This window comes from Lutjanus erythropterus, chromosome 8 (genome assembly GCF_056507025.1).
Source record: "Lutjanus erythropterus isolate fLutEry1 chromosome 8, fLutEry1.hap2, whole genome shotgun sequence".
NCBI lineage: Eukaryota > Metazoa > Chordata > Actinopteri > Lutjaniformes > Lutjanidae > Lutjanus > Lutjanus erythropterus.
The window spans coordinates 14941377-14957814 of NC_139324.1; the positions used below are offsets into that span (position 1 = coordinate 14941377).

General features: G+C 38.5%; 1 protein-coding gene across 3 annotated transcripts in view; it reads right to left on the reverse strand.

Annotated features, from left to right (window-relative positions):
* The window catches only part of myo16 (myosin XVI), a 138271-nt gene that overhangs the window by 86887 nt on the left and 34946 nt on the right, over nt 1-16438 (reverse strand). For all 3 annotated transcript variants that reach the window (XM_084724638.1, XM_084724637.1, XM_084724640.1), the window contains exons 2-3: nt 14377-14646; nt 801-871 (exon numbers count right to left, since the gene is read on the reverse strand). In XM_084724638.1, coding sequence (XP_084580764.1) covers nt 801-871; nt 14377-14611 — 306 coding nt within the window. In that variant the 5' untranslated portion in view covers nt 14612-14646. The remainder of the gene's footprint in view (nt 1-800; nt 872-14376; nt 14647-16438) is intronic.

The window sequence follows — 16438 nt, forward strand, 5'->3', positions numbered from 1 at the left end:
TGCTGACTATAAACAGTACGCATGAAAGTTCAGTGCATAGTGATGAATGTATGTTAACAATGTATTGTACAGCAATTATTACATTCTTGTAGTGCCACAGAGGAAACCTGTGTACAAGACTTTGCAAAAAGCTAATAGTGAAGGAATGACCAATGGTCATTAGGACACCATAAGAGGACAACACATGTTGTTTTGACACACACATGAAGGCACTCACTAGGGCTTTTTTTTGAAGTTTTGATCAATTGGACAGTGAAAGGTTCAGATCAAACAGCCCAAAATATATAAGGGTACTATAGGTACCAGGTCATTTTAGAGCATACTACTTATACTTTAATACACATGTAACGTTGGGTAAAATTAATGATTTATCTGACATTTTTCTATTTGTAATACATTTTCCACCACTGTGTAGTATAAGTATGTGAGGGTCTGTACCTTTATTAATCATGCTGTGGAGACAAAAGCCATTCACACAATAATAACTATTCAATTCAAAGGGATAGTTTGTATTATTTGAAGTGGGTTTGTTTGAGGTACTTATTGATAGTCAGTGTTACTCTGCAGCAGACGGAGGTCAACATGCCCCCAGTGTGGAGAAGCAGATAATCTGAATTATTCCTTTAAGGTTAAGACTGATCTTTATTCAAGGTCAGAATTAGGCTTTGATTTAGGTGAGGGTTGGAATGAGGAATGTAGCAGTTACTGTATGGATTAACTAAGAGGGAATGAATGTAAGTCAGTATCATGCACTGTATAACTGTCAAAAACGTGTGTGAGTGTGTGTGTGTGTGTCTTACCAGGTGTAACAAGATTCCCCCAGAGGAAGTGGGAGTATTGGGATCTACTCCCTCCTTCAGGAGACGCAACACTGCAACACAACAAACATCCATATGTTAACACCTGCTGTGTGCGAAGACAGGCAGGCTGCTCGGGGCATGTACAGAAGACACATACACACACACATACACGCAACACACACTGATCTCCACCACTCACTATCAAAACCAATATGTGTCAAGTGTCCTCTGACTGTCCTTGACACGTCAGTGCCTGTCTGTGAATGTGTTTGGTGGCTCCTCGCTCCAGCCTCTGGGTTATTCACACGCTCACATCACACACTGTGATCTCCAGTGAGGTGCACGACCCGCTCACACACTGACACAGATCTACTGAAGAAGAAAACACAAACCACTGCAAACAAGTTCACGCAGTCAGCCGTGAACAAATGAGCAGACAGTAGTAGGCAAACAAGGTCACAGAGATTTTAGCATACCACTGATACATCTTTTATTCAACATGAGGGCTAGAAAGAGAGAGAGAGAGAGTGTGCGTGCGTGTGTGCATGCATGCATGCATGTGTGTGTGTGTGTTTGTGTAAAGTGTGTGACAGATAAACAGAGCAGAATGGACAAACAGGAGAGGGCTAGCAGAGCAGACAGGGGGGTGGTGCGCTGTGGTTTGGACATATGTGATCTCACTGACACTGACAGCACTGGATGGATACTGACTAAACCTTGGAAGACGTTGTACCAGCAAAACAGCCACCACTGTCACGCAACCCTGCTCCACACACACACACAAAACACACACATGCAAACACTGTAGTCTTTAAGCAACACCAATGGCTCTGAGGAAACTAACCATGGTAATTACGATGGTGATAATTCTAACTAATGAACCCAGTTGATGACCCCCATGAGGTCATTTCACTTAAAGGGTCATTATCTAGACAGACGTTCTTAAATAACCTCATCAAACCCACACACACACAGCCACACACATACAGCAAGCATGTTTTACAACAGTACATGTTGGTTAATAAATCGGGGCTAATCAGAACATGCTACCACAACTAATATATAGGTATATTGGCAGCCCATTCATTGTCATTAAAACCACAATATCGCCTCAACAAACTAGCATATACAGTATTTAATTCAGCATCCCTTGGAGAAAGTCCAAACAATAATTGAACATCTGTATTAATGATGTGTTAACCTTTATTAACAAGCTACAGCTGTTACACTGACTTCTCCCTACAGATCAAATACTGAAGTCTTTTTGATCTAACAAAGGTTTAATTGCTGCAAAGGCTACATAAGAAAAAGCATATAGCTTTTACTTTCTTAAGTGCACCTAGGTAAACTACTACTTTACAACAGCTCTGCAATAAATCCTGCCTTGTAATGTCCAGGTTTTGTTGAAATGGCCCTAGAAAGGTGTTGCATGAATATTATGATCATATAATTCACCAGCACCACAAACTACTAAATGTGAATGTATGTGTATATTAAACCTATAGTTTTGCCTGCATCATATTATGGATTAAAGATTAATTTAGCATTTTTTTGAAATTAGTGAATTATTGAGTCCTCTAAGAAATGTCAAAAATAACTATTCATAATCAGTTACCACAGCAAAAATGTGTCCTCATTAGAGTTGAAACAATCACTCAATTAGTTCATCAAAAGAAAATGTATCAGCAAATGTAGAAGGTAAATTATTCAGCAAAACTAAATTCCAAATATTTCAAGGTTGGTTTTTCAAACACGAGGATAAGCTTTTGTCTCTTTTTATAAAAGTAAGTATAATAGGTTTGGGTCTTGAAGTGAAGGTTGGACAAAATATACACTTTAAAGCAAGACTTTTTCATGATATTCTGGCATTAACTAAAGAATGTATAACTCAATCAAAAATAACAAGATTAACTATTTTTAGTATTACTAAAATCCTATTTAATATCCTCATTATACATAACTTTGACTTGCAACCCTATTTTGTCTAACAGTTTGAAAAACAGCCAAACATTGAAATGTACTCAGTTTACAAAGGTATAAATAAGACAAAGCATCAAGTTGTGACAATTAAGAAGCCTTAATCAACAAATGTTTGAGGTTTTTATTTGCGAAATTACTTACACATTTATAAACTATAGATACTATCATAAATTGATTTTCTGTCAGCTAACTAATCATTACAGGAGCACATGCACACGCACCAAACAGGGTAAACACATACTGTACACAGACTTTTTCCCACTCCTCTAATGGCCTTCATTGCTTAATGGACTTTAAATGGTTGATGAGAAACAACTATATAGTCTATCAGCACAATTATCTCCAGCCTCCTACATACTGAAGAGGCTCAAGACTCTAAACCACCAATTAAGGCTCATCTAGCGTTAAAGTTGTAACAAGGGAATAGGTAATGTTCATGCTTTCCTGCCGATCAAACAGTATATATCACAGGGCTGCTCATTAGTGAATGTGGAGCAATGTTTTTTAGGCATGTTTGGTATCATATAATTTTTGTTATGAAGTCTGGTGAGTGTCAGTGGTCAGGACTGTCTCAGTTCTGTGAAACATCCCCTGTTAGAGCTGGTTAGTCTTTGACAGAAGAATGAGTTTTATGGCATATTATTAAGTGTGTCTAAAGAGAGGTCAAAGGCCAAGAGCTACATATTGACCCTCAGGCAGTTAAAGCAAAGAAGCAAAGTGTTTTTCTGATAATTTGCTTGTCAGGAATCGATAGTACTGTTGTACCATTGGCGGACACTGAAAAAGGTTTTCTCCTTCGTACTGGCCATTGAGGGCTTGTTCATAAGGTACCTTGATTGAAAGAGATGGACGACAAAGTCCATAGTCCTTGTTCTCAAAAATACTTTCAAAAATTCAGCTGAAGCTAATATGAGACTAGTAGTCTGAGCCAGTTGATTATCTTCCAAAGTTATTGTCTTTTTAGCACATAATTCCCTCTTTATGCTACTGGCCCTCCACAACACAGAAACGCAAAGAGGGGATTTTTACACCAAAAAAAAAATTGCACATAAGAAAGACTGTGGATTTTGTCCTCTTCCATGTCTTCCAATGAATGCACATTGAAAGTGGGTCTCTTAAAGACCAGTATGAACAGGAGGCTGCACAATTAATTTAAATGTTACCAAAATGACAATATTAGAGTTGTGTATTGGAAAGAATCTGGCAATATGATACGTATCATGACACAGGGGTTATAATTTAATTTACTGCAAGACTGTAAGCAAGGATAGAATAACAGTCAACAGTATAAAAAAGTAACCACCATATGCATAAAATAAATAAAAGTTAAAATGTTTTCATGCAATCAGAATAGAGCTGTAACAATTTATCGATTCCAAATTATTAAATTATCAATTAGCAACTATCGATTAATTGATTTGAGCACTTATTTATGAAAAATAGTCAAAATTCTCTGATTCTTAAATGTGAGTATTTTCTGGGTTCTTTAGTCCTTTTTGACAGTAAACTAAATATATTTGGGTTGTGGATAAAACAAGATGTGAGGATGTCATCTTGGGCTTTGGAAAACAATGACTGACATTTTAGACCAAACAACTAATAAATTAAGTATTATTTAAAGACAGGCTTGAAACGATGTCAACTCATCCTTTAACTTGTACTAACAGTGTAAATAAATTCTCAATAATCCAGAAATACAAAGAGTATATCAGTCAGATGGATTTTAACCATAGAGAGAAAAAGCCATATAACAAGCCAATACCTGAATACATACAAGATTCAAATGACTTTCTTGTATTAAAGGAGTGTTTCCCAAACTTCTTATGTCACATATCATAGAGATCAGAGTTTGCCGTATATTTAGGTGTTTTTCTGATGTTATGTACAGGTATTTGAAAGAGAAAAGGAACACTGGTTACCAAAGAGACTTACATAGGGCTGGGCAATATACTGATGTTATACTGTATCATGATATGAGACTAGATATTGTGATCAATTTTGGATATCGTTTTATCATGATATGGCATATGCATTACAGTAAAGTGATGCCATTTCCTGAACTTATCAGGCTGTTCTGCCGTTCTATTATTTGCCTTTGACCACATAGTTGTCATATGTCATTACTGATGATTACTTATCAAAAAATCTCATTGGGTTAATATTTTGTGAACGCACCAATAGTTGTCCCTACAATATTGTCACAAAATCAAAGTATGTGGTCAAAAGGATTGTGATATTTACACATTTTATCACCTCAGGCACTTCCAGCCCTTGGAATACATAACATGATCAATAATTATCAATATCAACCAATACTTCGTTATCGTGATAGGGTTTTTCAGATATATTGCCCAGGCCTAGATTACAGTAGATTACAGTATATCCACTAGATGATTTACCTGCACTACAAAAGCTATATCCCTGCATCACAAGCCACAACAGTAATTTTCTCACTGTCAAATCTTTGTATGTCACTTTGTGTTTGATTATATGATGATGATCTCAAGCTTTGGTCTTGGAGTGTGTGTGTGTGTGTGTGTGTGTGTGTGTGTGTGTGTGTGTGTGTGTGTGTGTGTGTGTGTGTGTGTGTGTGTGTGTTACCCCTCTATCAGTTGGTGGCTGATAGGGAAATGGAGAGTGGGCACGAAGCAAGTCGGCTGTCATTTTGTGGAAAATTGCAAAACAGCTGTTCGAGACGTATGTGGAGTTTCCATGGCAACCAGATAGGAACTGGTAGCAGAGTGGAAAAGAGAGGGAGACAGAGTAAGGGAGGACAAGAGAGAGAGAAACCTAAATACGATATAGACTGGTAGAATGACACAGGTCAGGGACCGCAGCTAAAACCTCACAGAAGTTAATTAGTACCTCTTAGATTCTCAGACTACTTACCTCACAATCTATGTCGCCATTAAATCTGACAGAAATTCTGTCCTTCACCTGTCTTTGGGTTTGTGTAAGACCTGAATAGAGCTCTTCAGGATCTCTTGCCTACACAGAAAATTATACTTGACAGTCCAAAAAAAAAATACAAAAAACATTAGCACTTCTCCTCTCCTGAAAAGGGTATTTAGATATGCTTTTCTCCTACGCTGGGAAATAATATCACAAACCTCCATAACAAAAACTGCAAGTAACGATATTACTCTTTGTTGAGCTTGAACTTCTTAGGGTAGATATGATGCACATGCTGAATGTGCATGTTCTATAGATACGAGATTAAAAGTATTTTTCTTCAACCTCTCGTTTCGATTCTTTGGCTCTTCTTTATCTCACTGGAGCGTGATATTCCATGAATTTAATAAAATCCCTGTAATGCGTCCTCCCTAATATGCCACTTACACAGTATTGCCAATTTTCTTCATCTAGCAACCAGACATATTCTCCCCATGTACAGCGTCATTCCTCTACAACCCCGTATGAGATTCTGCTCAAATCCTTCACCCTTATAAATGCCTCTGTCTCTTTGGTCCTTATCACAGAGTCATAGTCACAAGAGGCACCGTCTCACCTCACTGCCCCATGTTTCTGAAATGAGCTTTGACATTGTTCCTTTGTTTCGATCCTGACAATAAAACGTACTGTACAGTTTTCCAGTAATGCTTAACTCTAAATGCAGATTATCATATGATGACTTCTGTAAGATGGAACACGCAGCGTCTCCTGCCCACTCTTTTAGATTATTAGGCTATTTCATGGATTTCAGATGTTAAAATTCTTTAAAACAATACCATACATTAACAGCAAACACACCAGGGTGTTAATGCATTTTCACAAGATAGCATTTGCCAAAGCAAAACCCATCCAGAAATGTTAACTCATGACGTTACATCGCCTCCATGGTTATGAAAAATCTCTCAACAAAACAGTATATCTAAAAGCAATAATACTTGTTCTAGGGCTGAACAATGAACAATACTATCGAGATTGCAATATGGCCAGGTACATGAGCTGCAGTTTGTTTTAGAAACATCAAATGTGTCTCAACATACCCCTATAAATGAAGCACTGTGGTGCGACAGAGATGCCAAATAAGGGAACATGCTTGTTACTAGGGGTGGAAGAAAAAAAAATCAATTCTCTTTACTAGTGTTTATTCAGTTAGCTCAATGCTAACATATAATGGGAATTCCCATTTATACACTTACTAAAATTAGCATTGTGATTGCAGCAATTGCTAACAATGTGAATCTATTACTCTGGCTTCAACACTCCACAGTGAAGAGCAGCATTTGTGCTGTGTGCAGTTTTCTCTTTTCATTTTGGCCTAAAATCTTATTGATCATTTCATTTATTATTTACTTATGGCACTAGCTGGCTGAGCGGGAACAACTAAATGTAGCCATTTACTTCAACAAGATTTTTGTTTCCTACTTTCATACGCAGTATAGTAATAACGCTGATGAAAATAAAAACAGTGTTTTTGGAAATATGCAAGTGTATGATTCTACGTTTTTACTTTGTCTAGTGTTCAAAAACCAAACAAAAATTGCAATAAATCGTAAAATTTGAATAATGATCCTTGGAGAATTGCACTACATATCAAATCAGCACCCAGGCATCATGGTAGAGTCAAATCAGAAAATGTATTGTCCCAGCCCTACTTGTTAGACCCTAGCAAAAATGATTTTATTATTTTCAGTGACAATGCAATACAAAAATTACCATTCAGACTAAAATCATGACTCATATCGTAATCGCACTATCTGTCAAAATAATTGCAATATGATTTTTTATGCATATCGCTCAGCCATAATTTATGGAATTAGTACTGTAGTTGAGATGAAACGGTATAAAAATTTCATACAAAGTTTCTCAAAGCAAGGAAATCAAACAAAGATTCAATGATATTTAAAATTTGAAACAGTAGGCCTAATATTTATTTGTTGAAGATTTTACAACGATTTAATGAGAGACTAGTAATCGTTTCATCCCTTTATACACTAGTGCTGTTTGTTTGCCAGTAAGAACTTGTGAAGTCTCCTCAGAAAATCCAACATATGCACTGGCTAGGAAACTGTAATTGCTTGTTTGTGAGTAGAGGGAAACACTTCAGGGATTGCAAATAAGAAAATGTGTTTTAATACTGCGCTGGCCATATTTAGGAAACAACTACCATTAAACAATTGTGTTCTTCCCTCTTGGTTTTAATGTTAATTGAAATACTCAAACAGGAGGGAAACATCTAAATTGAATTTCAGCTTCAAACTGAGCAGCACAGACCTCTGTGAGAAAATGAGTTCACAAAGTACTTTTGCTGTTTTGTGCTGTCTTTCTCTATCCTTTGCTCCCTCTCATATTAAGCTGTGCCGCAAAACCTCTAAAGGAAAACTGATGAGTCATAAAGTGAACCAAAGGTTTAATATTAGAAGCTCGGATAAACACCAACACCAGTGAAAAGTTTCAATATGCTGCCTGATGATGCAGTTGGTATTAAAGGGATCCCTGCTGCATCAGAGTGAGAGTCGAAAGGTTTTAAATTGGATTCCAGTAAAAGATACCTTGACGTCTTTCTGTATTCTGCGGGCCCAGGCCCCGTTCTGTCAAAATCGTGACAGGTGTTTGACATGCCTTTAATCCCAGCATGCTCTAGTGAAGAGAAATATCAGTGTATTCCTAGAACATTCATATTCAACCAGTTCTTCCTCCTTTCTCTCTGGATTGGTGTTATAGGTAGAATAGTGACAAATTCAGTTTAGGAAATTATTTTATATGAAAGAATAGAATATGGAATAAAACCTAAATACATCTAATGAAATCATTGAAACCATCATTTATTCTTATATCCTCATTCCCTGGCTCCACAAAATTGTTTTGGCTGAAATATTGTAATTAGTTGCTGAAAAACCATATTTACATTACTGTGACATTCTTAGTGCGTATTATTATTATTATTATTAGTAGTAGTAGTAGTAGTAGTAGTATTATTATCATTATTATATTAGTATGTTTCCTATGGCATATAATAATTTCCTATCATAATATATATGTATGTACTATATATCAATCAAAACTGACTGTCACTGTCAAAGGTGACTGGCAGTATCGGCATGTTGTGACACATTTTCTCCACAGAACAGGACACCTGAGTGTTGGATCGATGTGCAGTGGTGATGGCAAGCTGACTGATAAAAGACTAGAAGGCTAAATGTCTAGAGGTTCCCACCACACTACACTTCACTAGTACTCTGAGTGGTACATTGATTTTCAACTTCAGCCGCGGTGCCATCCAGCACATCCACTAAAATTACAACGGGTGCCTAGAGAATACAACTTCCTTTATGAATACACACCAAAATATAGAGAAAGGTTATCTGCATGGATTTTTTATTTTATAAAGCTGTGATTATTTAAAGATGCAGTAAGAGGTTCTGGAGAAACAGACTGCTGATTTATGGATCTCGTTTCAAGGTTGACAAATTGCCCACACTTTTGATTGGTGACTTGAAGACGGTAGATTGGAGTCAGATACTTACATTTTGGGAATGAAACACAGGCAATATTTCCAAAAGCCAGAAAACAGAGCCAAGAGGAGGAGCAGAAGTCTGGCTTTCTCTCAGACCACTTGAATCACATTATGCTTAAAGGTTAGTATGGAACTTTTGCCTGATGAAATCAAAATGAAACTGCCTACTCCAGCTTACCCCACCAGTGACACCTTGTTGCAGAATTTCCTTGAGTTAAGGAGTATTTAAGGGCAACAATCAGTGGGACAAATGCCTGTTTAAACTTCCACAAAAATTGGCTGATCTGTTTGTTAAGAGGCTTTGCCGCACTGATCTGGAGGCGGGGACTGCATCAACATGGCTGAACATTGTGTAACACTGGCACACAGCAGTGCACCAAAACACCACACAAGACTGAAAGCTATTACTGTTACCTCTGCCTGCTTCAGTTCCTCACTATGGGGAACTGATTGGAGTCTGTGAGTCCTTGTGTTATGCCTGAAGAATGGATCTATACACACTGATCAATAATGGTCGGTGGCTATTTAGACGACTCTTTGTTTATGTGCATGCACACATACAGTAAATGTACCACATGTACAGTAACAGTAAGGAACAGAATATCTCAACCTTGATGCATAAGAACACAAGCTCTCTCACACGCAAACACACAACATAGACACAAGGGACAAGCACTCACCCATTAAAGCAGAGACCTGGGTGCTATACCCTTGGTTTGGCAACACCACTGAAAAGATTTCTAGAATGTGAGGGGCATGTTTATTCAACTGCGATATGATAAATACATCAGAGGAAAAAGGATGCAAATCCAAGCTGGCTGCAGAACTACAGCAGATGAAGATTCAGTGCTTTTTAACCATACAGGTGGCATCACAAGGAATTACCAGATGATGTGATGCCATAGACCATAGATATATTATAATGAACTAGATAGTGAATGCAAAGATGGAGCCCATTGAGAGTTGCTTGCCTGGCAGATGAGCTGAAAAAGTTTTCTAGCTTCCAGGTTTACTTCCTGGTTTAACGGTCCACTGAATATGCACAGTACTGTTTTCCCCTTTGCCCCTTGTTCCCAGTCGGCCCACAGACCTTACACTGTGGTGACATGACAAATTTTTAGATTGCTTTTTAGTGCGAGGAAAGCTTTACAATAAAAATCCCATGCAAATTCCATGCATCAAAAATCCATAATAGAAAGAGTCATAACTGACCTTGTTTGCAGTTCAGGGTGTCATGTCAACAGTTTGTCATTTATAATAGTGGACTAGGGGGGAAAATGCTTTTTGTTTCGCTGCAATAGTGCAAGTGGCCACTGGGAAAAATTAGCGGCAAGAGTAAGAGGCAATGCCTTGTCTAGTTCTATCATAAGTCTATGCTTCAGACTCTTTTTAACAGGTGGTTTTTCCAACCTCAATAAATATTTTACATTGATGCTGAACATTTCTCAAACTGTGTTTTACCAGGAATCAACATCTCAGTAAGAACCGCAGACACTTAAATGTCATCTTTAATGTCATTATTCTGTTGAAAGGAGATGACATAATAAAAACTGACTGTAGCTTCCATAGCTACAAGGGCAACAGCTGCTGCCGTTCCACTTGTGTCTTGCTCTGATGAAGTCAAGTGATTGGTTTGGGAAAAGCAATTTTTGCCAAATGTCAAAACGCAAGCGAGCAAGATGTTTGCGTGTGACAGACAGGAATGGAGATGAAGTATGGTATGCTCCTATCTAAACATGTGATTGGTGTTTTTTGCACCTTAACACTACAATATCCACCAGAACCTGATGCTTCTTCCCTGTTGCTTTCAATTTCTTTCGCTTTCCAATTTTCCATTTTCCCATCCTTTTATCTTTTCTCCACCCTGCTTTATCTCATCCTCCTTCATCTTATTTCCTGCACAAGACAACTGATAAGAAAATAAATCCTCACATGATTCTGTGTGTGTGTGTGTGAGTGTGTGTGTATGTGTGTGTGTGTGTGTGTGTGTGAGAGAGATATATCTGATTACCTGGATGTCTTGTCAGCAGACAGAGTTTCTGCTCTAACACATCTATGCTAATCTAACATCTAAGAATCTCTTTCTCATGCCAGCTCACTAAAACCAGGCTTCAATTAGAACATAACAAGAGTTCACTCAATCTCTCTGTCCGTCTCTCATTCAAGTCAGCCTTGTGTGTTTCTTTTACCGTTTTGTCTCAGAGTCTCATTTGGCTAATCTTTCTCTTTCTCTCTTGCACACTCACGAGTTCTTAAAAACAACAATGAGCCACCAAAACCAATTAATTTTAAATCAATCATCACTATCTGGGGGACATGGCACTGAAAACTGTTAAAGTTAAGAAGTGCAAAGTTAATTCAAGATAGCAATGTTATCGATATTATATTCATTTTTGTTGGCTTCTTACGTTGTTATGACACAGTCTGTCAGTCTCATTTCACACTTTACCTTCTTTTCACAGATACCGATAGCACTGAGAGCATGAAATGATCAAGAAATCATATTTTCCTGGTATTTCCAGGCATACTGATAGAGATATGATGAACTACTTGCATCATAGAGAGGAAATCAGCACTCATAACCTGTTTAATATATCTTTCTGCTTTCCAGGCAAGAGATGGGGTTATCTTGTCATTGTCAATGAGTCTTTTACCCCTATCTACCAAATGAACCCTGAGGCTCTCATTTCAACAAGTACGTTTACACAATCCCTCTTCTCTTAAAATACTTCTGTAGTAAAGACAAAAAAGATCAAGAAACGTCTGCACGTTACTTTGGGGAAATCCAAGCCTGAGGCAAATCCTTTCACTCTGTACAAAAGGAAAAGAGGGTTAACTCAAGTAGCAACAGTGAGAAAAACTGTTATCACTCAGCTCACTAACACCAGCAAGGAACACTTGAGAACTACTGTCAAGATGTAGCAAGTGCTGATCCACCCAACCTAGTGTTACCTCTAAGAGACAGACACTGAAATACTCACTGAAGAACAAGACAGGCCAACAGAACGTAACACAAGTGTAACTGTTAGAAGTTAATCTGTCCCTCATGCAGGGACTGCTGCACATGAGTCTACTACTTCGTTTGATCTAGGTCCAGATCTTGCCACGCACACCATCAGAAGGTCAGGAGGCCTTTCCATAGCAAAACAAACGGTAGCCTGGGACCAGTTCAGTGCCATGGTAGGCACAGCAATGGCGGTAGGTAGGCATTAGGCAGAGAGGTAGCAGATCTGATTCATGCCAAGCCAAGGAACCCTGTTTCAGTCTGGCTGTTTGCAATGGCACACCAGCTGCTCCCACAGACCCCAGCTGAACCTCATTGGCAGCCAGAGAGCGGAGATTAACACAGTGACCTGCAAAGACTGCTTGTAGGTCTGACACAGATACACCAAGACAGCTGGGTAAAGAACTGGCAAATGACTGGCAAAGACAAAAAGAGAGACGGTGAGGTTGGACAAAAAAAAAAAAAAATCAAGGCCATTTAGAGTAAAGATTGAGGACCTCTTGAATCTTATGAGTGCATTGACTATCTGATCTAGCAGAACAGCCTGAGGACTTGTGTGCCTTTACTGGCAGCCAAGCCAGCTGCAGTCCTGCTTAGACCCAAGCCCAAATATGATTTACTGTTTGGATAAATGCAGACAAAAAATGACAAAAATGTAGACACAAGCCGGGCAAACTGAAATCATTCCTATTAGAATATCCAATTTAATTGTCTGCATGGATGCTAAATACAGTGATCCAATAAGATGTGCTTCACATAACCCAAAGCATTTAAGCACAATATAACTTTCTTCATATGCACAGTGTTTCCACCCACTCTGACGCATCTGATCTCCTGAAGAGAAGAAGAAGAACAACAACAACAACAACAAGAACAACAAGAGGGGATGCATGTTAAAATAAACTTTTCCAATGATTTCTGATCTGGTGGTTTGGTAGATTCTGGCTTCTTTAATGTTTTCAAACACTTGTTTGAACAGCTGGGTGTTTCAGACATTTTGGCCATTGTGAAGTCAACAAATATTTTACAGTCTGTAGTTAAAAACTGTATTAGCCACAGACCAGACCATGATACTGCCATGTCTCTGTCCCTCCCAGAAACTTGCTTGCGTCACCTAATGTTATCCCCACGAGGCAATCATGCACAGAAAGAATATATTTATTCGAAGCAGAAACAACTGGATTGACTGTTTACATGGTTATTATTTGCTGTCATTTTCCTATTGAAAGGATTATCAAAGGTTAATTCCGTCCCTCTCAACCCCTACTGAAAATGCTTCCAATCAGGTTGGATTGGGCCAGTCTCTTCTAATTTTGATTATGATTTTTAGATTTTATTTTTTTAAATGCTCCAATGCAGGTATTTTTCTATTTTCAATGTCATCTGTGTTTATAGAAAACACAACAAACTCATACACTCAGTATTGGCAAGCTCCCATTTATTTGAAACAAATGGCTGAATGATTGAAACAATGCCCAGTATTTATCATTTCTGGCTATTTTGACATGCTGATGTTTGTTTTGATGTATTACTTTGTGTTTGTGTAACAAATGTGAAAACGCACATGAAACCACAAACAAGGTAATATCAGTGTTATAAACTAGCTAGCTACTATTCACTGCTGTGTTAGCCAGTCCAGCAAATAAGCAAGAAGCTGCGTCATATACTCTCTTGTCACTCTTAGCATTTGTTTATCTATGGAAAATATTGCAAACCTTCTTGACACTGCCACTGAATATTGCAGGTCACAGACAACTAAAAGTGAACAGGGTTCTTTTAGCAAGAGTCCAACAAACATTGACTGCCATTGTGTGGAATTATTGTTTACTCTCGACAGCAGACATTATCATCTCAGCTCAGCTAAGGTATTTTTGTCCTTGAGAGCTGTTTGTATCAGGATAAAAGCTTCACTCCGTTCTCCTCAGTCAAGTGGACAGCTTCCAGCAGAACAAATCATGTAACCTACAGTCAGCACTGTGAGTGTGTGTGTGTGTGTGTGTGCCTGTGTGAGACCACCATGGCAAATCTAGTAGCCAGTCCTCAACCTCCAAAGTTTACCGTGTACACATTCACACACACTTCCACCTTTTCACTGACACACACCCTCATATATGCACACGCACACACACCTTCTTTGTCGTCATGACGAATGATGGCATCCTGTATGACATCAGTGAGGCTGAAGCGGACCCGGTGCTTCTTGCGGTGGGCGGGCGGGGCTCGAACTTTGACGCCACCTTGCTGGCGCTGAAGGCTCTTTTCCCTCTCATAGTACGCCCTTATTTGGTCACAGCGCATCCTCCTGACCAGCCGCTGGCGCTGGCCAATGGGGAGAGACTCCAGCAGACACTGGTCTATCTCCATGTTTTGACGAAAGACATTACATAGCTGGAAACAACCTGATGAGAAAGACAGAGAAACAATAATAATGATGTTTTGTGTTAGCTGCATAAAACTAAATGCAAATGTAACTTATTTATGCATTATTTGTTTTCATTCAAGCTCTGATGGCAAGCTGTCCCTGCTGTGAGTGAGGACAGCAGTCTGGTGAAACAGTAAAAACACTGCCATAGTCAATCGTATTTACTCTAATACAGTTTGATACTGAGCTAAAGAGGCTCAGGTGATAAAAAACACATTAACACGGTCAGTTTCATCTCCAGGCAGAACATGTTTTAACATGTTATTGTCTTGTGAGCATGCATGAGTGTTTGCATGTCTGCAGTTTCCCCAGTTGTGTGTGGGCAATCATTTAGCATGTTTACTGTAAAGGGTATTTGTGTCTGTGTCTGTTTAGCCTTGGGGTGAGTTGAGGGGGAGCATTGCAGCGTTTTGTGTGTTGTCTCTCCTGTCCCAGCAGTGTGTAGTGATTCTCCTGACTCTGCATAATCTCCCTCTGCCTCTCAGTGGAACTTAGCCAAACAGATCTCATCGTCAGGCAGCTGCTAAACCTATTATGGTCTGCTCAGCTGATTAGGATGTACAGCACTAGTGAGACTTATTGAGTGTACTCAAGTTAAAATCAAGGGAGGCACACACTTAAGGTGTTCAGGGGTAACTCTGGTATTTGGTCTTTTGCTACCTTGACCCTATTTTCCTGTGTTTGTGTGTGTCTAAGTGACTAATCAAAGAAAAAAAAAACAGAAAATTAGACCATGACATCACTATATGACATTCTATGCTGCAGACTTAAGTTTTAGTTCTATTGAAGCTTATAGGAGATACAACGTCTATAAAGCTGTTGGGAAAAATCAGTATGTCAATCTCTGAAGGGTGTTCTTTAATTTTTGTCTGTTTTTGTCAGGCATTTCTTCATCAGGTCATACCACGAAGATATGCTAGGTTTTAATGTGCTTTCTCCCATAGGCCTCCACAGACCAAAGCTTGGCACCGAAGAGCATAGAATATTCTATAGCGATGTAATGACCTTTCCTTTTTTTCATTTCCTTGTGACTAACAGGGATATTGGTCCAGTGTTAAGGGAGGGTTATTTTGTCATTCAAGACCAAATTTCAATAAATAGTAATAATGATTCTTTTAGATTTTTTTGTATACTTCAAGGCTGTACAGATCTTTCAGGAGTCTGTACCAAAGCTAAGGTATTGTTATCGGTATCTGTATCAAAAATGTCTGAACAACACTCAGCCAAACTAAAAGTGCTTGCTTTAGCCACTGACAGGCTCAGATTCTTGTTATAGGTGTGACAATATTATCAAAAGGATCCCTACAAAGATAGACCTTTGTTTCAAGAGTTAGACTCCCTTTGAAAAAAGTGAGTCTTGTGCATTTGTAAAGTACTCTTCATTCAAACTCCACAGCAAAAAAGCCCAATCACCAACTCAGGCTTTGTTGAAATAAACCCTTTATTCAAAACATTAGATGTGAAAATAGGCTGGCTCGAGGCACAGTTTCTCCCCACGATATTTTCACATCTAACTCATTAAGGGTTAATTTCAACCAAACCAGTGGTGATGTGTGGGACAGTGGAAAGATGAGCTAAACATTTATGGTGAGTTTTATTTTGTTTGAATAAAGATTATGAAGATAAAATTACAAAATCAATTTCAAAAGGAGTCTGGTGAGTTTGGCATGAGCAATAATACAGCTGTTTCTAGTTAGAAAGAATCTTACTCCTCAATAAAAAACAAACGCTTTTAGTGGACATACCTTGTGCAGTTGCTTGGAAGGATT